This window comes from Hyaena hyaena, unplaced genomic scaffold (genome assembly GCF_003009895.1).
Source record: "Hyaena hyaena isolate Hyena2069 unplaced genomic scaffold, ASM300989v1 scaffold_0, whole genome shotgun sequence".
Lineage (NCBI taxonomy): Eukaryota > Metazoa > Chordata > Mammalia > Carnivora > Hyaenidae > Hyaena > Hyaena hyaena.
The window spans coordinates 5,702,572-5,727,002 of NW_024080632.1; the positions used below are offsets into that span (position 1 = coordinate 5,702,572).

Genomic DNA, 24,431 nt, shown 5'->3' on the forward strand with positions numbered 1-24,431 from the left:
AAAAAACCAAAAACCAAGCCAAAACAAAAACCCAACATCTTGATAAAGGAGAAGGGAGGAATCTTGATCTGCTTCATCCCTTTTTCCACTCTTCTGTCTAAAGCTTAATCAAAGAACTAAATATGTACAGGTTAGAATTAAGGATGTAAGATAAGTTACAAATTTTGTTTTTTTTGTTTTTAAAAAATTTTTTTAAAAATGTTTTATTTATTTCTGAGAGAAACAGTGTGAGGAGGGGAGGGTCAGAGAGAGACGGAAACAGAATCTGAAGCAGGCTCCAGGCTCTGAGCTGGCTGTAGGCACAGAGCCCGGCGCAGGGCTTGAACCCATGAGCCTTGAGATCATGACCTGAGCCGAAGTCTGATGCTTAACCGACTGAGCCACCCAGGAGCCCCCAAATTTTGTTTTATGTCTGGTTATCCATAAGGCATTTTTTACTTCCAACAATCCACCTTATCGCTATTTCCTAAAGATCTAAATCACTCAAAATCTTACCCCATCCTCTCTAAGTGCTCCTAAGAGTTATCACCCCCATCCCCACCAAAAAAGTTAATGTATTTCCTGAAATGCACATGACATTGTGGAAGAGGATACCAGTGCTCTCTAAGTACTCCAGTTTCAATTTACAGAAAACCAATGAAAATGGCACTGAAGCTAAACCCACAAGAAACAGAGAGGGGAAAGGTAGATGGGCACCAGGGGCTGTGGGGAGGGCACAGTAAGGAGATGTTGGTCAAAGGGTACAGGATTCAATTACACAGGATAAATCAATTCTGGAGAACTGGTTCACATCAATGTGAGTATAGTGGACAACATTGTATTGTTTTTGAAATTTGCTTAGAAGACAGACTTTGGGTATTCTCAGCACACATACATATACATACCCAGGAAAAAAAAGAAACTGGTAAAGGTGTAAGGTAATAGATATATGCTGATTGGCTTGGTTGTGAATATTTCATAACATATATGTATGTTGAGTCATCAGGCTGTACATTTTAAATACTGCAATTTTTTTTAAGTAAACTTGGAGCACCTGGCTGGCCTAATCAGTGGACCATGTGTCTCTTCATCTCAGGGTCATGAGTTCAAGCTCCACATTGGAGGTAAAGGTTACTTTTTAAAATGATTTTATTATCTTTTTAAGTAATCTCTCCCCCCAACATGAGGCTTGAACTCAAGACCCTGAGATCAACAGTCACATGCTCTAGCAACTGAGCTAACCAGGTGCCCTGAAATACATACAATTTATGGTGATCAATTATAGTTTGATAAACCTGGGGGAAAAGGATTTAAAAATCCATTAATGCTTTTCTGTTATACTCAAGAGAAAGTAACACTAAGTACCAGTCATGAATATTTTTATCAGGCAGGCAACAATGATAGAAAGTGGGTTATAGTTGAAGCTAACTGGGAACTGGCACCAAGAAGAAAGAATGCTTAAGATACACCTTGTATCCATTTGTTACCCAACTGAGTAAATAAAACCAAGAAAAGGACATAAGCAGGAAGAACATGAAGTTCTTATCACAAATGAGGAGGTTCTATCTGCATTTCCTAAGAGAAGGCTAAATGATCTAGTATGTCTCTTTGTTTAGTATCAAAAGAGAAGCCAGACACACACTCTGATGTTCACAGCAGTATTACCAACAATGGCCACATTATGGAAGCAGCCCTAGTGTCCATCAATAGATGAATGAGTAAAGATGTGGTATATACACAGGATGGAATACACTCAGCCAAAACAGAGAAGGAAACCTTGCCTTTTGCAATGACATGGATGGAGCTAGAGAGTATAATGCTAAGAGAAATCAGTCAGAAAAAATAAATACCACATGATTTCACTCATATGCGGAATTTAAGAAATAAAACAAATGAACAAAGGGAAGAAGAGAGAGAGAACAAACCAAGAAACAGACACCTAACTATAGAGAACAACCTGGTTGTTGTTGGTTGGTTAAGAGGGGATGGGATGGGGGTGATGGGGATTAAGGAGTACACTTGTGATGAGCATTGGGTGTGGTATGGGAATGGTGAATTACTGTATTGCACACTTAAAACTAACATTACACTATACGTTAACTCACTGGAATTAAATTTTTTTTTTTTTAATGTTTATTTTCAAGAGACACAGAGAGGCAGAGAGAGAGGGAGACAGAGGATCCAAAGTAGGCTCTGTGCTGACAGCAAAGTCAAATTCATGAACTGTGAGATCATGACCTGAGCTGAAGTTGGATGCTTAACCAACTAAGCCACCCAGGCTACTCTTTTTTCCTAATTAAAAAATTTTTTAATGTTTATTTATGTTTGAGAAAGAGAGAGACAGACAGACAGACAGCATGAGTGGGGGAGGGGCAGTGAGAGCAAAGAAGACCCAGAATCTGAAACAAGCTCCAGGCTCTGAGCTGCCAGCACAGAGTCTGACACAGGACTTGAACTCGGGAACAGCAAGATTATGCCCTGAGCCGAAACCAAGAGTCAGATGCTGAACTGACTGAACCACCCAGGCGCCCCTGGGGCTAGAACTCACTGGAATTTAAATAAAAACTTTTAAAAGAAGTCAGAAGACAAATTTGCAGAAACGAGAATGGCAGATATAGTGAGCAGCAAGCAGCCTTTTTTTAAAAAAATAAGAATATTGATAATTTTATTATTATTTTCTTTTTTTTTGTTGTTTTTGAGAAAGTGAGGGCAAAAGTGAGCAAGAGGCAGAGACAGAAGCGGGGCTCACCTGAAGCAATGTTAGAGCTCACTCAAAGCAATGCTTGAACTCACAAACTGTGAGATCATAACCCGAGCTGAAGACAGATGCTTAACCGACTGAGCTACCCAGGAGCCCCAAACAGCAAACAGTTTTGTCAAAGGTACATACTAGTAGCTTTGTGGTCATTCCTTCGATCTGTGTGGCAACTGTGGTAGTAGTTAGATTAAAAAATATATAAACGGTGCCTGCGTGGCTCAGTCAGTTAAGCATCTGATTCTTGATCTTGGCTCAGATCATGATTCTAGGGTCGTGGGATTTTGCCCCATGTTGGGCTCTGCGCTGAGTGTGGAGCCTGCCTAGGATTCTCTCCCTCCCTCTTTTTCTCTCCTTGCTTATGCTCTCTCTTAAAAAAAAAAATGTGTATTTACTGAGAAAAAAGTCTTTAAAACAAACAAACGAGCAAACAAACAGGGGTGCCTGGGTGGCTCAGTGGTTAAGTGTTTGACTCCTGGTTTCGGCTCAGGGCATGATCTCATGGTTTGTTGAGGTTAAGCATTGGGCTCTGCGCTGGCACTGCAGAGCCTGCTTGAGATTCACAGTCTCTCTCTGCCCTTCCCCTGCTCATTCTCTCTCTCTCTCTTAAAATAAATAATTTTTTAAAAAATTAAATAAAACAATTAATTCTGAATTCTATTTTCCTACATTATGCCAGAATGTGCTTTCTGGAATGTTAAGTATAATCCCTGAGACTTAAAGAGAGAAAAGGGAAAAAAATTACAAAAATCACCTTATTGGTATTATACATGTAGAATTCTATGACATATCATCTCATTGATTAAAAGATGATGAAGTTTATTAAACCCTTCCTTCCCCTTCATTTTTAAAAGAAAAAAACCTTTTTTAACGTTTTTATTTATTTCTGAGAGAGAGAGACAGCATGAGCAGGGGAGAGGCAGAGAGAGAGGGAGATACAGAATCTGAAGCAGGCTCCAGGATCTGAGCTAGCTGTCAGCACAGAGCCCGATGCGGGGCTCGAACCCACCAACCCTGAGATCATGACCTGAGCCGAAGTTGGCCACCCAACCGACTGAGCCACCCAGGTGCCCCACCTTCCTTCCCCTTCAAAAATAACTTTGAGTAGTCATCTTATCTTCCTGAGGAGATATTAGGGGAAACCTTCCCAGAATGTCCTTCTCTGACATCTGTGTCAAAAAACTACCCTCCCAGGCCTGGTACCAATGCTGCCTTCTCCATGCAGCCCTTCTTGCCCACCCTCAGAGGGAAACCAACTCTATCTCCCTCCAGTTTCTACCTTGAATTGGATTGCACTTACGTATAGATGTAAACTCCCTTAGCTGACTGAACTTCCCTGCGGAGGATCTACCTTGGATTCTCTCCCATCCCCCCACGGCACTATTCCGTGCAGAGGCCTGAAACCCACTTGCTGAAAGAACTGTTTTTGAGGACAGCTGTCCGGTTTGTCCATACAGATGGATGAATTCCAGTCCCAGTTCCGGCCTTCCCTGCAGGATGCTTTCAACATGCTATGCTTCGTGTCGGGGCCTCAGTTACCTTCTCTGTAAAATGAGGAAGCTGGACACTATGGTCCCTGAGCCAACTTCTAACTTTAAAATGCTACATCCTGGGGCAGTTAACCTGCCCTGAGAATAGAATGGTAGTGGCAGGAAACAAAGAAGCGTCCAAAACAGTGTAGTGGACAGACACAAGGACATAAGATACAAATAAATACTTTATGGAGCACGCACATCTCAGTGTGGCTTTTTTCAAGGGAAAACCCAGGGTTTATTTGTTTGTTCAAGAGTATTTTCTGGGCTCCTTACAATGTGCCAGGTCCCCTGCTAGGTGAGGGCACAGCAGTGAACAAGCCAGACAAGGTCCTTGCTCTGTGAAAGCTGGGATTCTTCTGGCCACTTGGGGTGGAGAACAGATTCCTCTGGATGTTCACCTTCCTAACGTCTGGGTTTTGCCACGTGATCTTGTCCTTCCCGTGCACACCCCCGTCCTCACACTGCTTTCTCTCAGGCCCCTGTCTTTCCCCGGTTAACGCCTCCTCGCCCTCCTAGAGACCGCAATTCTCGGGCAGCTCTGTATCAGGGCCTAATTCCCTAGTCATAACGCCGCACACTGCTTCTCTGTAACACCTGTTACAGCTGTGACTGCACGTTTATTTGTGCAATTATTTGATTCTGTGTCTTGCTCTGTGTACTGGAAACCCAGGCCAGTGTCTAATTTACTTTTCTAGCTAAGTCCCACAGCAGTTTACAAAGGGAGCAGCAACCCTTGATTTATAACACAACACAACAAAACAGAACAAAACAAAGCAACAAAAAAAAAACCAAGATACAGCTTACCCCTCAGTTCTGTGCCTGTGAGATGCCACTCTACAAATAAGGCCTCTATTGCCCTGGGAAACAGGAAGGTGTAGGCATGCGTGTGCTTCATGCTCAGTGACTGCTACTACCACTGGCCACTGAGCCATCAACAGCACACGAAATCGAAAATGTGAGACTATGACAGCCCAATTGGTAAGAAAGCCAGAGTAAATGGTAAACCTCAAGTGCAGGTGATGAATGAGACTTCAGACCTAGATTTCATCTGTGGTCTAAGAGCCTCAAAGCTAAGCTTTCCTTTTTTTTTTCCCCCCTCTCATTCTCTGGCTCTTAGAAGCAAACAATTCCTGCTGCTTTTGTAAATTCCATAAGGATTCTAAATCAGCCCACTAAGAATGACGTGGTCTAAGGATGCCGATTCCCATGCAAACAGAGGAAAGTGAAGAAAAATGGAAGGCCCTTCCGCGTGACCCCTTTACCATTATAGCGCCCGGGTGTATAAAGTCAAGCTCTTAGAATGGTTCATTTTTGGTGGTGGCTATTTTTAATCCTGGGAAAGGTGATAACAGGCTTTGGCATGGTGAGGAACTTGCGCCACACTCACGTGGTGTCGTCCCAACGCTGCAGGCACTGGCTGTGGAAGCTGTGGTTACATAACGTGGTGAGGATGCCATTCACGGACTCGTCCATGCGCTCTAGACACACCGTGCACTTGGGGAGCTCGGTCAGGTCCATCACGGGGAGGCTGGCACCCTACAGGGAAACAGCTCAGAAGAAGCCTGACTCTTCCTCCACAGTTCTAAGAGATACGTTTTGAGCTAACTAGTTTTCCTGTTGCTTTCTGACTCCTGGTAGGATGTTTTCAACATTTCTGCTCTGTGCAAGTAATTTAAATTGCTAAGATTTTCAGTCATACCACAAATACTGACTGAGCACCCTTTATACTCCCAGCACTGTGGGTATGGGGGAGAACAAGCACACAAAGATCTCTGCCCTCAAAGAGCTGATACTTTGGAAAGGGAGACTGGCTGCCAAAAGCTTAACAGAGAATCTCAAACGTTACCAGACTCCCAGCTCTACTTCTAAGGGTCTGGAACTCTAAAAGAACACAAATGAATAAAGGTGGCAGAGTATAAATAGGACAGACTGATTTTTCCACAGAGTAAATGAAAACGTAACACTTCCTAATAAGTGATAATAGCATCAATAACACTGATTTATTTATTCATTAAAACACACACATTGAGTCCTTGCTATCTAGATGTAGAACAATGCTGAGCAAAGCAGATTAGCCAAGTGCAAAAGAACAAGGTCAGGTCTTGTCCTCACAGAGCTTATAATCTAATAGATAGAGATAAAAGTCAAGTGTATAAAAAAGTATAATTATCAGTGGTCATAACTGCTATGTAAGAAAAGTTCAGGAATCTATAACAGGGTGTGAAATCAGGGGCATAATGGTCTGTGGTCAAGAAAGCCTCCCCACCTCCCCCCCGCCCAAGACAGTGATGTGTCACTTGAGCTCTGCCAGCTGCAAAGCGAACAGGAATTCTTGAAGCAAAGATGGGACATACACATAAGGACATGCTGAGAAAAATCACATTAATCTATGGTCCCTGAAGAATAGCTTTTTATAGGAAATCTCTGAAGAAGCCATATTCATTTAGAGAAAAGAATCTCTAAAACCGAAGCCTTGCAGAGCACCTGGCATAAAGTAAGCCTGATTTTACCATCTGTCAATTTTTATTTTACCTGATCTAATGATAGAACAATCAAACTAGAACTTCTTTCCATCAAGCTGATTTCAAGGTAAAAAGACCTTTAAGGTCTCCTTTAAAAGAAAGAAAATCTTGGGGCGCCTGGGTGGCTTAGTCGGTTAAGCATCCGACTTTCGCTTAGGTCATGATCTCGCGGTTCGTGGGTTCGAGCCCCGCATCGGGCTCTGTGCTGACTGCCAGCTCAGAGCCTGGAGCCTGTTTCAGAGTCTGTATCTCCCTCTCTCTCTGACCCTCCCCTGCTCACGCTGTCTCTCTCTCTCCTAGAAATAAATAAAAACATTAAAAAAAATTTAAAAAAAAAAATAAATAAAATAAAAGAAAGAAAATCTTAAAAATATAATAGAGTTGAATCTACTTATTTCTTTATAAGTGATCTAAGTGGGCACCTTTTGTAAAAAAAGGTCCCATGGATGATGGCAAACCAATTACAAACTGTTATCTAAACAGAGTTAAGAAACAGGACAGGGATTAAGGGCTGATATCTGAAGCAAAAACACTTCCTTTTAGGCTCTAGGAGATGTTTCATTAATCTGGGATAGATGAACACTCAGTTTCAGTAACAGATTTTTTTTTAACATTTTGGGATACTTTTAAAAAAACTGAGATAAAATTCATATAACATAAAATCTATCGTTTTTAAGTGTATAATTCAGTGAGTTTTAGTACATTCACACGACTGAACAACCTTCACCGCTATGTAATTCTAGAACATTCCTATCGCCCTAAAAAGAAACCTTGTATTCAACGTAATCACTCTTCGTTCCTCTCTTTCTCCATATGTATATGGGTAATATATGTATATACACCCATATATGTATATGTATGTGTATATAAAATATAAGAATGATGCACACTTACATCTTCAGATTTTAGTACTTCCGCCCTTTCCACATATACCAGTTGGCAAACATCATCTTCTATCGAGTTGAACTGGCGGCCATTGCACGCCATATAAAAACTATCTGCGTCAGCCTAGGAATACCAATGGAGAAAAGGAAAACATTAAGAGAGATATCCTGAAAACATGCTTTTTATTCAAGATGCATAGCTTCAATTATTCTCTTCATCAGCGTTTAAAATTTATACTTAGGAGAGAAAGCAACTGTCAAAAGTACCATCTATGGAAGCAGGAAGCAGGTTCACAGGTGAGTCAAACTCTGCAGGTCAATAGCCTGCGTCTCTACAATGTTTCCCGACACACAACAATCTCTCTTAAACCAGCAGAAGCTGCTGAAGTGCAATAAGCTGACAGCCAGTATGACTTTAATATTCAACCAACAACGGTCATCATTTCCCTTGATATCAATATTTTTTTCTTCAAGTCAGCACTTTCTCAGTAGCTGAAAGCAAACACTTTATTTTTGCAAAGCTTAGAACTCAATCATAACTGACGATTGTTAGGAAAGAGTCTTTTTTTAAAAGACGTCAGCATTTGTGTTAGGGAGAGTAAAGGACCACAGGTACTTGTCTGGAGTAAAAAGCCAACTCCTTCTCTTCAATAAACCAAAATAATAATACACCATAAATAAGGATCCCATTGGGAGGTTTTAAACAACCTAATATCAAAAGCAAAACCCTTGGCCAAGATCAGGAGGTCTAAGATAAACCAGTCTTTAAAATACAAATGGTCTTATTCCTTGAAGTGGAAGATAGATAGACTCAGGGAAAATGGTCCTCTGTAGGTAAGGATGCAAAGGCACCTGTGCATTTGTGAATACGAACACAAGTCAATCAAACCTTCTATTGTAGCCTTACTAAAAAATAACAAAGAGATGATTTCAGTTTTTAAACTCAGCAATTTTTAGAGGCATCTGAGAGGCCGAGCGAGGTTTGTCTAGATTTTACTCCCACATGGGCGTTAATCCAAACACAGGAAGTTGTGTGCTTTGGCCCTACCAACGTAGACAAATGTGTGGGGGGAGTTGTTCTGCAAAAGGAAATGCCACTTTGTCAGCCTCTAGGAAGAGATTCAAGTCTGTACCAGGCAAGAGTCTTGCCTGTCTACCCTCATAGGATTCTGAACCTTTTAGCAAAAGATTGTAAGCTTCTTAGAAGCTTTTAATTTCACTCCAATGATGTAATTCAAGTGTGGATTCTTGATTACTTATGCTTTCTTAATATGACCAAATGAACTAAGCAGCTGAGGAAGGATGATCAAATCTGAACACAGATTTTTATTTATTTATTTATTTATTTTTAAGAGAGCAGGGTGGGAGCTTCCTTTTCAGGAAACAACCTGTATTGAGTACAGTGCATTTTAACTTAAAAAAAAAAATTTTTTTTTTTAAAGGCTGCACAGAGCCAAATGTGGGGCTCGAACTCACAAACTGTGAGATCATGACCTGAGCCCAAGTCAGATGCTTAACTGACTGAGCCACCCCCTGACTTCAAAATGTTAACAGCCAGTTCTTGGACAATAAATCTCTTAAGTATTAAGAAGGGGCAATCTAAAATGGCTTCTCCCATGCTTCAAAAGCAATGTCTTTTGCTTCAAATGCTTTGGATGAGTAAGCAACACAGTGAGCAAATGAATTTGTATACCGAAGGAAGTGACCACTGGAAGTGAGGGCCACAGGTCAGCTCTTCTGGGCCTCAAGCACCACCAGGAGCGGGCTACACATGTGCCAGCTGAGGAAAGGCAGACTCCTCCTGAGACCTCCAGCTCTGTGAATGCTTGCTAAGTGACCAAGCTTCCTTAGAGGAAGGGCCAAAATCTGTGATACTGAGCATGTGACAAAATCTACTCAACACCAGGCAAGTGATTCTTTTGTTGTGGGAGTTATGTATCTATGACAAGGAAATATATTTTTTGAACACGTGGGTCTCTTTCTTTAAAATCTCGGTATTGGAAATGTAGCTTCACTTCTCTGGATATTTACTGAGCACCCAACATGCGCCAGGCACGGCCATGTGTTAGGACCAGAGTAGAGAACAAAATACACATGGTTCCTACTTCAGCCCACCCCTGAAATGCACAAAACAAAAGCCTGAAGCAAACTGCAAAAAAACATAGAAGAAACAGCTCTTTTATCTAAAATGCTTGCATTGTATAGGGCCCAACATTTTAAGAAACTCAGCTTTTGTTTTTTGCGAGTCTTTTATTCTAATTGTTCTCTTCCCAGGATAAAGTCAGAAAAAGAGAAACCCATTATGATCAAGGTTCCTTTACTGTCACAGTGATCAAAACCATAGTGTGGAGAATATATTTTTACTTCTCAAAAGATAGGTCTCCTAGGCTGTCCTAAGTGTGCAAGTGAAAGGGAGCCAACATACTCTTCGGAGAGCTTCTCTCTCCTTTTTGGTCCCTGAGAACTACAAAACTGGACCCCCTCCTGCCTTCCTGTATTCTGATGAATTATAAATTCCTTATCCGAAGACTGAGTTTCCTGACAGTCACAGTACAACCACACAAGCGTACCACTCTAGAACAACTACAGCATAAAGCTGAGGCCAAAAGAAGTTCAAGAGATACAGAGGATTAATCTTTTTAAAAATTCTCTGCTGAGGGGCGCCTGGGTGGCTCAGTTGGTTAAGCGTCCGACTTGAGCTCAGGTCATGATACCATGGTTCGTGGATTTGAGCCCCGCGTCGGGCTCTGTGCTGACAGCTCAGAGCCTGGAGCCTGCTTCAGATTCTGTGTCTCCCTCTCTCTCTGCCCCTCCCCTGCTCATGCTGTCTCTCTCTCTCAGAAATAAATAAAAAACATTAAAAAATTGTTTTCTGGTGGAAAAAAAAGGTCTCTGGTGAGAAAAAGAAAGGAGTAAGAATGCAGTTAGTTTCCCAGGCTACAGACTCTGGCTGTCTGTGTTTGAAAACTCTTAACACTTAATTGGCTTTGGGCAGGTGACTTATCCATGCGTGTTTCCTCAATTATAAAAGATGAGAGTAACAACACCTACCTCATAGCATTGCTGAGAGGACAACGAGCTAATAGGTGAAAAGCATCTTGTAAGTACTTAATAGTTTTTACCTTTTGACTCTGTTTTTTCATTAGGGCCCAGTATTAATTTAACAACTTCAAGTCTTATACCGGGAAAGTGTTTTTAGAACTCAGAAAATCCCTGATAGGATAAGCCTCAGAACCTAAGATCTAACATCAGCAATAAATAATACAACTCATGATTCTCAGATCAAGGGTACTATCTCCATGGGGAGGAGCCAGCACACTGCTTCATTTGTCTCAGAACTAATGTCCGTGAACTTGGGCAACATACATCTGATCAAAAGACAGGTGGAGAGACTGCAGAAGTACAAAGAAAATCCGTGAACAGGAAAAGAAACTTTCCACAGCGTTACCTGCGCACCACAAAGGGTGGCCCTTGCTACAGTTTGTAGGTTTATCAGACTTCAGGCTATTTAAAAAGTCTGATAAGCTCTTAAATGTTTTTCCCCCCAATATGTTTCAGTAACTTTTCCTGTTACTTGCTGATCTCCCTTAATTGTTAAGTAGAAGCTGTAACTAAAATATTGCCATTACACAATTCCTTGCCAACAGTGACTATCTCCCCTTCCCCATTTTTATCCCTTCCTACTGGCAGAAGCGTATGTCCTAGGATTAAAGCGAGGGCTCAAATCTCAGTTCAGTCATTGAGGGCAAACCACTAACTTCTCTCTGCAGTCAGTTTCCTCATTTGTAAAACAAGGATAATGACAGTACTTTTCTACTTCACAGGGCTGTAGTGAGGACTACAGGAGATAATGCACATTAAGCACTTGGCGTAGCGAGTGGTGTAGATTAAGCAGTCGGTAAGACTGCATATTATCATCATTATCCTTCCTATTACATGTGCTACCACACTTAAAAGGTACCACTTGCCCACTGTTGGCAAAGCTCTTCAGGGACCATAGAAGGTCTCCTGACAGAGAACACAGCTGTTTAAATGCTTTTCGGTTCTCACTGTCACCTTGGGAAGTCTAAGTCTGCATGCAGGAAGGTTCATTATTTTAAGCATCTCACTTCAACGATGGGGTATTCTGTAAGGTTAAAGATAACAATCACGTACCCTCTTGTACACAGAGGGCCACACTAAGGGTTCTCTTTCTGTGGCCTATGGAACAGGCACAAACATAATCCATCCCTTACTTCTCTTAATTTCCTCCCCCCGGCCAATGAATGACTGCTACTGTCATCAACTCTGGATTTCTGCAACGAGGAAGGAGAAGACAACACAACGCCTCGTGTCACGGCTCCCTTTCACCCACAAATCTTGGTAACTGCTCAGAAGCAATGGCAAATGATCCAAAGGCACACCCACTCTTTGTCAATCGGCAAGCCAGAACTGTTGATATGGGGCAAATTCAGGAAGGCTGTTTACCAATGAGGTGCAAAAGACGTACCTTTTGACAGAGCTGTATTTTTAAACCTCATGAACGGACAGATGTAACAGGCAATTAAAAAAAACAACAAATTAAAACCAACGGATAGGATGGCATTTTAATAACCTTGGATAACACCTAAAGCTGATCTTATTTTCATATCCATACAAATATGAAGGCATGTTCTTCAGAATGAAAATATAAAACCAAGAGAATATTTTCCAACACTTTTATAATTGAGGTCCCTGGAAAATGTTGCTAAATGCAACAAATGAAGTGAATGGCAAAACCTTCTTACATCAAAAAGTATCTGCAATAATGTGCAAGTATTTTTCATAATGGAAAATATCACCATCCTTTCACTGCTTCTGTCTCTCTGTAGCAGGGGTTTCCAATCAGAACTCTAAAGCATCTTTGATACTTCAAGGAACATCCCCAAATCCTTCATCACCAAAATAAAGAATATAAAATGGATTTTATTTTCTAAAATGTGCCAAATAATAATTTTTGAAAGGGGAATGAAAGCAGCAGGGGCACAGTGTTATAATGGCAAATAAGAATATGGTATCCATTTCAAAAAGTTTGGAAACTACTGCTCTCCTGGAGTAGTTACTACTGGATAAACAAACACGGCCCTAGATTTCATACCCAATCCGCTCTATAAAAAATTATGGGTATGAATTAGCATTCTGTGTCCGCTAATGAATTTAGGAGGGCTTCTAGAATGACAACAATACCCTAAAAGATAGGTACAGATCCAGAATCTTCAAGTGCAAAATGTAAATCACACACGGCTAGTATCACACAGTTTCAAAAACACAGTTTCTGTGGCAAAGAGATTTTTAATATCTTAACTTTTACCTGTGCACTAAACTTTATCAGCACCATATATTGATTTGGAGTAGAGTCTCTGATGATTTTCATTTGTTCAATTACTTCATTAAATGGGGCGACAAACTTCATAAGGTCATGACTGGTCATTGTAGCAGGGACTGTGAGAATACACAGCATGGCACTGCGCCTCACATCTTCTTTTAAGGAGGTCATCTTACTAATAAGACAATAATTAGACTGTCTTGAATAGATGAGGTATGGTTAGTTCAGACAACACTAATTAGACAACTTTTATGTCCAAAAAAATAGGAAAAAATAAACCTTATGTTACTCAACAGATCAACTTAAACAGTGTTACATATAATACCTGAAAACACACTACCTGGGTAAAAGCAGAATCCCTTCAACATATCTGCAATGGAGCTCATGGCAAGCTTTGAAATGGCCTATATTACACCCACCACTGAAATTTTTAGTCTTCAGTTAAAAGCGTGTTATAAATCTGCAGTTTGTGTTTTATTCTCATTAGCTTTTCAACAATAATCTCTCATTAGGTAACTTAGAAGCACAACTCTGTTTTTCTTTTCTTCTTCATTTTTAAATTTTAAAATCACTATTCTGGAAGTTAAAGAAAACTGTCCCCATGAAGAAAGAGAGGCGGCCAGAGTCTCAATCTACATGCTAATGGGCAACTCCAACTATGGACTTCTCTCAAGGGATCTAGAAGAGAGTTCTAAATATAAGAAAGAATTCAGGACTATGAAGATGTGACTCTGAAGATTACAGAAAGTGTTGCTGGGTAGGAAAAGCTGAGATAGAGGAAAAGAAAAAACTTCCCGCAATGCATTTGCTTCTGAAATGCTGCAAACTCACTTCAACAGCTGTGATCCAAAATGGTGACCTGAGTGCCCACTGTTTCCCAGTGGGGACCTAGCAAACACGTTAGGACAAGGAGAGGCTTTAAAGAGATCAGCTACCAATTATCTAAGGGGCTGAGAACCCAGCTTATTGATTATCTAGCCAAATGCTTCCTTTCCTTTGGCTTGTTGTAAGTTTTGTTTGGACCACAAAAAAGGTAAAAAGAGATGATGACATTGTAATCCATTAACTGACTTCACAGCTTCTTTAGTAAAGATTTGGTGGGGATAGGAGAGCACAATGATGTTATGAATCATTTATAATTTTTCTTTTCCTTTTTATCCTCCTGTCTTTCAACTTTCCAATCATCTTGCAAGCCTACCTTCTCGGGGAATATTTTCTTAGGTATTTTCTCAAGTGTATCTACATGTTTCTTTCATAAGAAGAAACTACGACCCAACCTGTAAGATTAACCATATATAAAACATCTGAGAATTCTCTAACACACAATATATGAAAGTACTATCCTTTTGAAGCTTAAATATCCACTTCCCTTCATGGCAAGAATGTTTTCAGTGCCCTAAGACAAAAAACAAACCAACTCAAAAGGAAAAGGTTTTTTCTTACTTTGTCTTGTATAGATGCATAATACCATGAACTATTTCAACTGATGGGTTTCCACTAAAGAACGAAATCTGGTCTGGAAGCTGTTTGGATGGAGAATCGGGAGCAGCGTTTATGCATTCTATACTTTGATCTTTACTTCTCTGTGCAGTGAGAGATGCTTCTGAAGACTTCCTTTCTTCCATTGTGGCTTTCAGCTCATCTTTCACAAATCAAAGATTAGTAGATTATAAACTGACAGGCAATAGGTGGAAGGATTCTAATTAGGTTAAAATTCTGAGTCAGAAAAATAAACTTTGACAGAGAAACTGTAATGAATTGTGGTAAGAAATATATTTACACAACAGTCAAGTTTTGGGACATATCTAAACTTGTAGCACTCTTTGTCCCATAAAAATGTCATTAATACCTGCAGAAACTTAAGGATGGCTCTTACATTTGGCAGTACCATAATAAAAGCAGGTGTCTTCCATCATGTGCTCCTAAGTGGGGCATGCAGGGCTATTAATTCTGAGAACCAAACCTACCAGTTCTGACCATCTTCATACTGGAGATGTAGCATACATCCAGGCTCTGGGTTGGAGTGAGCTGAAAGAGCATGCGTGCGTGCGTGCGTGCGTGTGTGTGTGTGTGTGTGTGGAGACACAATGTGCTTATCTAGATTCATTCATGATCTGCCACTAACCTAGTTGGCAAGTAGCTCTCTTCACTGAATAAAGTTGTCAACCCATGTTGTTATTATTAATTTAGGAGAAATATTTGGAGAAACTGAAATCTGGCTTGACAGCCTCAAATAAGGCACACAGGTAGTGAAAGATAAAAGTATGCTAGAGATCAAAACCATGGGCTCACTGAATAACATGTATAACACAGGTAACCAGGGGCTTATGCTGCATGAGTCTAGGGTTTTAGAAAGCATACCTGGATTGGACTTTATGGTCTCAATGATCATATCTGTCATTTCTCGACGACCAAGATGCTGATGTATGATTGCTGCTTTTTCCCCTGGTGACTTCCCTTCTAGAGAGGCTACAGCTGAAGCTAGTGTCTTCTTTTTGATCTCCTCATCAGACATTTCCCCGGCTAAAGAACACATGAATGATTAATATCTGATAATAAAACAAGCTCTTCTCCACTTTCAATGTATCCATCGATAAGCTTCCCTTTCCTCTCTGCTGCCCTTCCCTGAGATATTAAGATGCCTTTGTGGTGTCCATCCCACTCACCTCTGGGGCTCCTCAGTGCCCAGGAGATGGTCAATAAACACCCAGTGCAATAAACTGAGAAATCCAGGGCTGTTCTAGTGAAATCATGCATTTTAAAGCAAATTAACAAGAATAAAAGCTTTAGAGAAAGTTCGACAGTGATTACGCCCAGATGAACCAACACTTTTAGTGATCTCCAGTAAAGTGAAACTGTGCTGAGCCCCAAATGAAGGTATCAAGTCCATTAATAAACAAAAGTTTCAAAAACCTTTAGCAGTTGTCTTCTTAAACACCCTGGGTTAGCCTCATGCCATGAATCATACCATGAAAATCTGTGATCAAGGTCTTAAATCAATGAAACACACAAAAATGGAAAAGGAACTTGGGAGACTCAATTGAAATATCCTAAATACAAGTTCTATCAGAGCAGGAGCCAGGTCTGTTTTGTCCACCACTGTATCCCCAGCACTTATATCACAGTGCCTAGCACACAGTGCAAGCTCCTTAAAGTTTTTTCGAATCAATGAATGACCCATTTAGAGATGTGTATGTACCTAATATACATTAGGCTGACTTTCAGAACTCAGAGTACACTTGCAGTCTTTGAAAGGTGCACAGACCCATTAAATCCTATTCAACTTTTAATTTGCAGCTCCAAAATTCACACGCTCAGTTTCTAAGGACACCATCTCTACCTGCCCTCGGCTCCCTCCTCAAACCAGAGAGATTCCCATGTAATACCTTCCCAAACTCTTGCTTTCCTTCACAGCGCTTTTAACAGTTGTAATTCTATAATTATTTAATAATAATTCTGCAATTATTTAATTCATCTGTCCCCAATGAGCTGCTGGAGCCATTAAAGCTGGGACCATGTCTGATTCTGCAAACAACTAAAGCTCCAACAGATAGTGGGCATTCAGTAATTTCTTCTTGAAAAACTGTTATTGTTAGGTAATTGCTTAAGGTCTACGGAACACAGTCATAGCTGCATTCGCCCCCAAAAGAGACTGTGTGACTCTCAAGTCCAGCTTTAAGTCAGAATCCCAGTTTTACCACCTGCAGATAATTGTGGGCAAGTCATTCAATCACCGGGCTTCAGTTTCCCACTCTGTAAAAGGGGCATACCACCCATCTACCTAATAAGAGTTCTTGTAAAGATAGTTAAAGATAACGCATACAAACTGCTTCATACAGTGCTGGGACACAGGAAGTGTACTAATTTTCGTTAGTTATTACTATGGATGCAGAGTGCTTAAATACATATTCTTCGAAAGAGGAATGATTTAATCAAACACAAACCGTCAGCATCTCTGGGATGCTGTCGCTGCCTTCGCAAAGCCTAGAGGAAAGTAACTTACAAAACTTGACTCTAACCCAAGGTAGAGAGGGCGACGTGCCAGGTAAAAAGGGTGACCGTGGGAAGGCACCAGGAAGGATGGGCCGGGAAGGACTTCCCAGAGATGACATCCGGCCTATTTAGGATGGGTGGAATGAGAGGAATCTCAACCACCTCTCAGCTTCTTCCTAAGACAAAGATCCTCGCCACCGCCTTTCCCGGGGCCCAGGCGCGGGGCTAGAAGGAAGGCTGCGAAGCCGCGGGACTCACCGGCGGCGCTGAAGCCGAAGCCGGCGGGGACGGGCGAGTGTTCCGCAAGCTCCAGTCGGATGACAACCAGTGACACACTCATAGGGCAGGCGCTGGCCGGCGCGGGCCCCGGCGGGCTCAGACGAGGCTAGGAGGCGAGCCGAGAGGCCAAAAGGCCCAGGGTCGGCAGCGCTGCCACCGCCTCAGCGCCGGGGCCGCCGCTTGGGTCGCGAGCAGCCGAGCCACAACAACCTCCACTTCCGCCTCCCGGCTGCCGTCGTCGACCCGTGAGGTTACGCATGCGCGGACCAGCGCGAGCGCCAATTGGACGGGGAGGTGGCCACGTGACTGGCGTGCCAGCGCGGAGGTGAGTTTGCGCCCTCGGAGAGATCTTGAAGAGTTTGGAAAGGAGCAACGTTACGAAGACTGAGGGCAGTGGCTGCCGCATTAGGCCAATCGGTGGGTTTGCGCCCAGGCCCCAGTTTACCTACGTGAGAGGCCTTGCCCTCAACCTACTTCAGCCGACGGCGAGGGGGTCCTCGGCTATGTGAGCGGTCCGAGTTGTCTGAGGAACCGTGCCATACGACCTCTTGCCTTTGTTATGTTTGACCCCTCGCTCGAGTTGTTTTGTGTTAGCCACACTTTACAGATAAGTGTGCTACACCTCAGAGAGGTGAATCCGCTTCTCTGAAAGCCCTTGAGAAATAGGGACTCGATTGCAGGGTTTCTGACTATCTACGGCGGTGGCCTGGTTAAGCGCATGGTGCTGGAGCTAGATCTGGGCCCTACTCTCCGCCCCATCGCTTCACAAATGTTTACTTAGAGCCTAAGCACTGGTGGGGTGATGGGATATTTTCGTGAATAAGATAAACACACATAGTTCCTGTTCTTAGGGAGTCGACCTTGATCAGTTGTGTGACCTTGAACTAAGTTGCATAAAACTGGGATCGTATACAGCCGTGAATATTAAATGAATAGAGCCAGTGGCTCTCTATGTATCACTTTTCTTAAGTTCATCTTTCTTTTCCAGTACGTCAGATTACCTTTAGTATATAGACATTAAGAGCCACAATCACTACCTACATGGCACATACATGACAGAATGCTATTCCAAGCATATGCTGTAAGGATATCTAAGATGTGTCACAGCACGTCCTAGGGACATGAACAATATATGCCTATAACATGACCACGTGATTTATGTCTGTTAGCTTGTCACTGCACCCTGTGAAATAATGTTTCAATATACGGTGTATATCAGGGTTTCTCAATCTTTGCACTATTAACATTTTGAGTCCTGATAATTTTTTGTGGGGTGTGTGTCCTATACTTTATAGGATGTTTACCGGCATACTGGTAGCACCTCCCCCCCCCCCCCACGTTGTGACAACCAAAAATGTACCCAGACTTTGCCAACTGTTCCCTTAGGACCAAAGTCACCCTGTTGAGAATTGCGTGAAAATGCATATATGTATTCACATAGTATATGCATATAACATATAAGATCTCATGTGGACTTTTTATAATGTATTACAGTAGTAGATAATAGTGTGCCAGGTAGTAACTTGAGTGCTTTACGTACTTTATCTCATGCAGTAGTAACAACAACTGTATGAGACCACTGTATAATTATCCCCATTTACAGAGGAGGAACCTGAGTCCCAGAAACTGGCTCAGGCTCTCACACTTAATAACTGGCGGAGCTAGAATTCATACCCAGGCAATCTGATTCTTAAGCCAACACTCAGCCTCTTTACTAAACCATCTTAATATGTGGCAACACATGCTGTGTGTGCATATTTATAAAAGCATAAATTAAGAGCAAATCTACATGATCATACTAATCTCATTATTCTGAAAGTCACAAAGAAGACAAATATTCTCTGTGTTACAGAAAAAGATGCCAGTTCCAGAGAACTAGAATTGTTAGCTAGCAATGGGCAAGTCGGGCTTATAACAGTTCTTTGTGGCTATAAACCATGAAACCTGTCCCCTGCTTTCCCCTATTCTCTGATTCATCCACTTTATTCTTTCTTCCAGCTCATTTATGCTGAGCACCTGTTATGTGTCTAGATGCTGTCCTAAGCCCCAGGGGATGGATATACACAAAGATGGAATATATGCAAAGATGAAAAGGCAAGATAGGCCTTGCTTTGAGGAGCTTACAGTTACAGGAGCAGATAGGTGTGCAATTAGTTGCTGTGTAATGGGGCAAATGCTTTAGTGAGGGTATGGAGGAGAAGCAATAGTAGTTGGAAAAAAAAAAGAAAGAAAGAAAGAAAAAGTAGTGCCAGAGCATGCCCGGGAAAAGAAAAAAGTCTGGCTGGCTCAGTCGGTAGAATGTGAGATTCTTGAGTTCAAGCTCCACTTTGAATGTGGAGTCTACTTAAAAAAGAAAAATTTTTAAAAAGAAAAGCCTCTGCAGAGGAGAGAAAGGTAAAACTGAGGCTGTGATGTAAAAATAAGTAGAAGTTTACCAGCAGATGAAGCAGGGAAAGATGTTACAGTCAGTGGACAGGTACCACAGCCTGGAGGGATCAGACATCAGTGCTTTGCTGCTCTGAAGAGAGTGTTGGGAAGTGGCTAGAACAGAACCATCATCTCTAGTTGGAAGGAACAAGCAAGCTGGTCATGGGAGCATTGCCCACTCATCCATTAGTATCCTCAGTTAAGATGAAAGTCAGCCCTTTGGGCCCCAGAGACACTTTTCATCTCTGTTAAGCCCCGACACAAAATGTTTTGGTGCTTTTAGTAGCCTATAAATAAACTCCTTCCATCATAAACTTTGGCCTTGGCATATGAACAGAAGTAAAACTGACAATGCAAATCAATCTTTAAGTTTTTCATTTCAAAACTGCCTTCCTCCCCAATTCAGCAAACTTCCAGTTACAGGAAAAACACATTGTATCATCTTGAAGATTTATTGCTTAAGAATCCTTCCTCTCTTTACAGTCTTACATAGCTTATTGAATCCTTATGGAGGCACTGAAGTGACTCCCATAAATTTACAGGCTGTCTTACCAAACTTTTGTTCAAACCTGATTTGTAGTAAGCTTTTAACTCTAGAAGAAGCATACAAACAAAAAGTGTAAAGATTTTCATGAGGAACTGACTGCAAATAGAATTTGCTTTAGTTAGTTTTTACCCCCAGCTTTTTATTTCAGACATACAGAAAAGTTGAAAGAATATTACAGCATGTCTAGATGATCCACTTTTCATCATCTGCCCTTCACCTAAATAGACTAATAACATTTTGCCATATTTGGTTTATTTCTATACCCATATATGTGTAAGTCTATATACATATGCGTGTATTATGTGTATATGGTTTTTCCCCCTGAACTTCGTGACAGCACATTTAGAAAAGAAGCAAATGGGGTCTCCCAGATGGCTCAGTAGGTTGAGCATCCGACCTAAGCTCATATCATGATATTATGGGTTCGTGCCCCACATCGGGCTTACTGCTGTCAGCACAGAGCCTGCTTCAGATTTTTTGTCCCTCTCTCTCTGCCCCGCCCCACTTGCACTGTCTCAAAAATAAATAAAACATTTTTTAAAAGAGGCAAGTGGAGAACAGTCAGGAGCCTGTTGCAGCGATGTGTAGGAGGTCAGTTCCAGGTATCCTGGTACTGACTTCTCATCTGTCGTTTCTGATAGCCAGAGGAGGTTTCATGAAGAGTGTGATAGGGAAACCAGAGCCGAAAGGACAATTTGGAATTAGCCAGGTAACAGGTGGAAAGGAGAAGTCTAGGGCAAGGAAACAGCATAGGCCAAGTGTGGTAGCTGGAGGAGAATGTCATGGGTCTGAGGAAGCTGCATGTGGATCTGCGTGTCCACAACATCTGGATTAAGGTGAAAAGAGAGAGTGGCTGCCCACAGTTGGGGGCAGATTTTAGAGGGCCTCTTGAGGAAGGTTAAGGAACTGAAAGTTTATCTTGAGGGCAGTGCGGTATGTGTGTATGTACTTATTTATTTTACATTTATTTATTTTTTGAGAGAGAGAGAGACAGAACATGAGTGGGGAAGGAGCAGAGAGGGAGACACAGAATCTGAAGCAGGCTCCAGACTCTGAGCTGTCAGCACAGAGCCTGATGCAAGGCTCGAACTCACAGACTGTGAGATCATGACCTGAGCCAAAGTTGGACACTCAACTGACTGAGCCACCCAGGCGCCCCACTGCCACTGAAAATTTTAAGTGGCATTAGGATGTGGCCACGTTTGCAGTTTTGAAAGAGCACTCTTACTCTGGTTGAAGAGTGAAGAATGAGAAGGGGGTTTGAGAAGATGCAGGGGGACCCGTTAGGCTGCTGCAGTAATCTGTGGGCAAGATCATCAGTGGGTAGTAAGTGGAGAGAGGTAGACAGCGACTTTCAGGAGGAAGACTTGACAGCACAGAGCACCTGGTTTCAGCTCAGGTGGGGGGCCGAGAGAAGTCAGGGGTGAATCCCAGTTTTCTAGCTTGAGAAGGTAGCTGAATGGTGGAGCCCTTTACTGAGCTAAGGAACTTAGAAAAAGGAGGAGTCGGGGAGGGTTCAGTTCTGGTTGTGGTTTAAAGTGTTAGCTGGAGATCAGTGGAGATGTCCAGATGGCACCCTGAGCTCCCGGATGGTGGTCTCTAGTGGGGGCAATGAAGGCAAGCTGTGCCATGTGTCTTCTCCTGCAGTCTTGGCCTCAACATGTATGTAAGATGGCTTTTCCAGTCCTCACGACTCCAGCAGCCTTGGAGGGCAGCCTTCCTGAAACACATCCGGTGCAGGCACCAGGGAGCCAGGTGCTGGACACATTCCGGAGGCGGCCCCTACAGAGCGGTGATTTTTGATATGGGTGGAGTTCTCATTCCTTCTCCAGGGAGAGTGGCTGCAGGTGAGCTTTCATTCTGGGTGACTTTTGGAGACTAGGCTGGGGGTAGGGAATGAAGTGAGGTAAGGGGAGACAGAGGAAGATTTGGGCAGTAGGAGATACTCTGGCTCTTGAATCAAACTCCAAGCATCACTTTGTGGCTGAGTACCTTGAGCAAAGTATTCAACTTCCCTGAGTCTTCATTTTCTTATCATTAAATTAAGGCTAATAGGGGTGCGTGGGTGGTTCAGTCGGTTGAATCTGACTCTTGGTTTTGGCTCATGATCTCACGGTTCGTGAAATTGTGCCCCACACTGGGCGCTCTCTCTCAAAATAAATAAAATTTAAATTAAGGCTGATGACAGTACTTACCTCTTTGGGATTTGGGGAGAGTTAAGTAAAATAATTACAGAAGACACTTGTTTAGCACAGTGAGGTCTCAACTTAAAGTCCCACTACATGATGAGCTGCCATTGTTATTGTTGTTATTGGTGTTGGTAGAATTTAACTACCTTTCTCAGAACTGTGCTGCTTCCCTGAGAAACCTGCTTTGTGTCCTTCAAGACCAAACCTCTAATCTCTGATCCTTTATCAGCCCCACCTGGTTTACTTTTTTCCTTACTCAGTTCAACTGACTTGAGTTGGATTAATTTGGGCCTCAAGTGTTAGGAAACTTAACAGTGACTGAAACAAGATCAAAGTTTCTTTCTCTGGCACATGAAAGCTCAGGTGTGTGATGGGGGCTAGTATGTTGTTTAGTGATGTCAGGCACTCGGGTTGTTTCTATTGTATTGCTCTGCTGCGAGTCCTCTTCATTTCTAGTTTCACCTCCTGATCTATTTGGGCTGCATTACCTCCTGCCATCGCATTCGCATTCCAGCAGGCAGGAAGAAAAAAAGGCCAAAGAGCTGACCTGCTATGGTAGCTGGTTGGGCGGTTCTCCATGCTAAACCAACGCAAGTACAGGTTTTATATGTCCCTGGGTAAAAAAATTACTATTCACCTTGAACATGAAACCGTTATTTAACCAGCAAAAATGAGTTTGTTCGGGAATAGCAGAGAATTGCAATTTGGGGCACGCAAGCTTTGACCAAAACCATAGATAGGTTAGTCCAACAAACAAAAGAGAGGAACATTTTATGGAGAAAAAAGGAAGTTGGGAGGGCTTGTTTTGAACAAAAGTCCATTGGAGAAAGTCAGGAGTTCCCTGTGATGATGGTTTCTCATCATCCGAGCTGGTGGGGTAGTCGGTTCAGCATACACATCTTTTCCAGTTGGGGCCAGTAATTCACCGTCCTTTCCCATTGGAGAGTCCTCTCTTGGTGTCTGTAACTGATGGAGTTGGAAGGGCATGCGAGCTCCCCCTTCTGGCGTCCTGACTTCATTTTATTTTTTTTTTTATTTTTATTTATTTTTAATTTTTTTTAAATGTTTTATTTATTTCTAGGAGAGAGAAACAGCGTGAGCAGGGGAGGCTCAGAGAGAGAGGGAGTCACAGACTGAAACAGGCTCCAGGCTCTGAGCTGGCAGTCAGCACAGAGCCCGACGCAGGGCTCGAACCCACGAACCGCGAGATCATGACCTAAGCGAAAGTCGGAAAGTCGGATGCTTAACCGACTAAGCCACCCAGGCGCCCCGTCCTGACTTCATTTTAGTGAGGTTTTCCTTTTCACATTACCCAGCTAAGCAAACTGACTTGGTGAGCAATTTTTTAGCTCCTGCTGCAGCTGGGCCCTTAGCTTCCCTATTCGTCTGCTCATATTCCTCTGGCATTTGCCACAGGGCCATTCCAACCTCCCCAGCAGCCCCCTACTCTCCCATCCAAGCCTTCATACTTGGCAGACAGCTGAATCTCCTCTTTTACAGAAAACAAAGATCACTGGACAGGATTCTTCTCATTCTGGAGACCCGGAATATCTTGAGAACCTATTTGCTTTCCTCCACTCCCTCTGCTTCGGCCCAGGTTCGGGCCTATCTTCTCCTATCTGCACCATCACATGAGCCTCCCAATTTCTCTTCTCTCTGCCTCTGGCCCTCTGGGTTTTGCACCACCTTCCATGCAGCACCCAGAATTACATTTCTGAGATACAGATCCCATCCCTTCACTCCCTTGCTTCAAATCCTCGAGTGCCTATGCTTTGTCCCTTAGATTAAGCCCAGAAGCTTTCACTTGGCTTCCAAGGCCTCTTGCAAATTAGCTCTCCTGTCCATGTGCCATAGCTTTTCCCACATGTTAGCTGCTGTGGACTACTTGATGTTCTTTAAATCTGCCAAACATGTTTACACTCCTGTCTTTGCAAGTTCTCTCCCCTCTGCTGGCAGCTACCCTTCCCTGCCTCCTCT

The 24,431-nt window shown here is 42.4% G+C and overlaps 2 protein-coding genes across 2 annotated transcripts in view; one reads left to right on the plus strand and one right to left on the minus strand.

Annotated features, from left to right (window-relative positions):
* Positions 1-17,470, minus strand: part of LOC120230499 (BRCA1 associated protein) — a 30,694-nt gene extending 13,224 nt beyond the window's left edge. The window contains exons 1-6 of the mRNA XM_039230128.1: positions 17,271-17,470; positions 15,381-15,542; positions 14,463-14,661; positions 13,005-13,194; positions 7,686-7,799; positions 5,657-5,805 (exon numbers count right to left, since the gene is read on the minus strand). Of these exons, the coding sequence (XP_039086059.1) occupies positions 5,657-5,805; positions 7,686-7,799; positions 13,005-13,194; positions 14,463-14,661; positions 15,381-15,542; positions 17,271-17,352 (896 nt within the window). The 5' untranslated portion in view covers positions 17,353-17,470. The remainder of the gene's footprint in view (positions 1-5,656; positions 5,806-7,685; positions 7,800-13,004; positions 13,195-14,462; positions 14,662-15,380; positions 15,543-17,270) is intronic.
* A 66-nt stretch (positions 17,471-17,536) lies between these two features.
* ACAD10 (acyl-CoA dehydrogenase family member 10) overlaps positions 17,537-24,431 on the plus strand; it is a 40,683-nt gene continuing 33,788 nt past the window's right edge. Inside the window, exons 1-2 of the mRNA XM_039230027.1 lie at positions 17,537-17,616; positions 21,913-22,112. Coding sequence (XP_039085958.1) covers positions 17,549-17,616; positions 21,913-22,112 — 268 coding nt within the window. The 5' untranslated portion in view covers positions 17,537-17,548. The remainder of the gene's footprint in view (positions 17,617-21,912; positions 22,113-24,431) is intronic.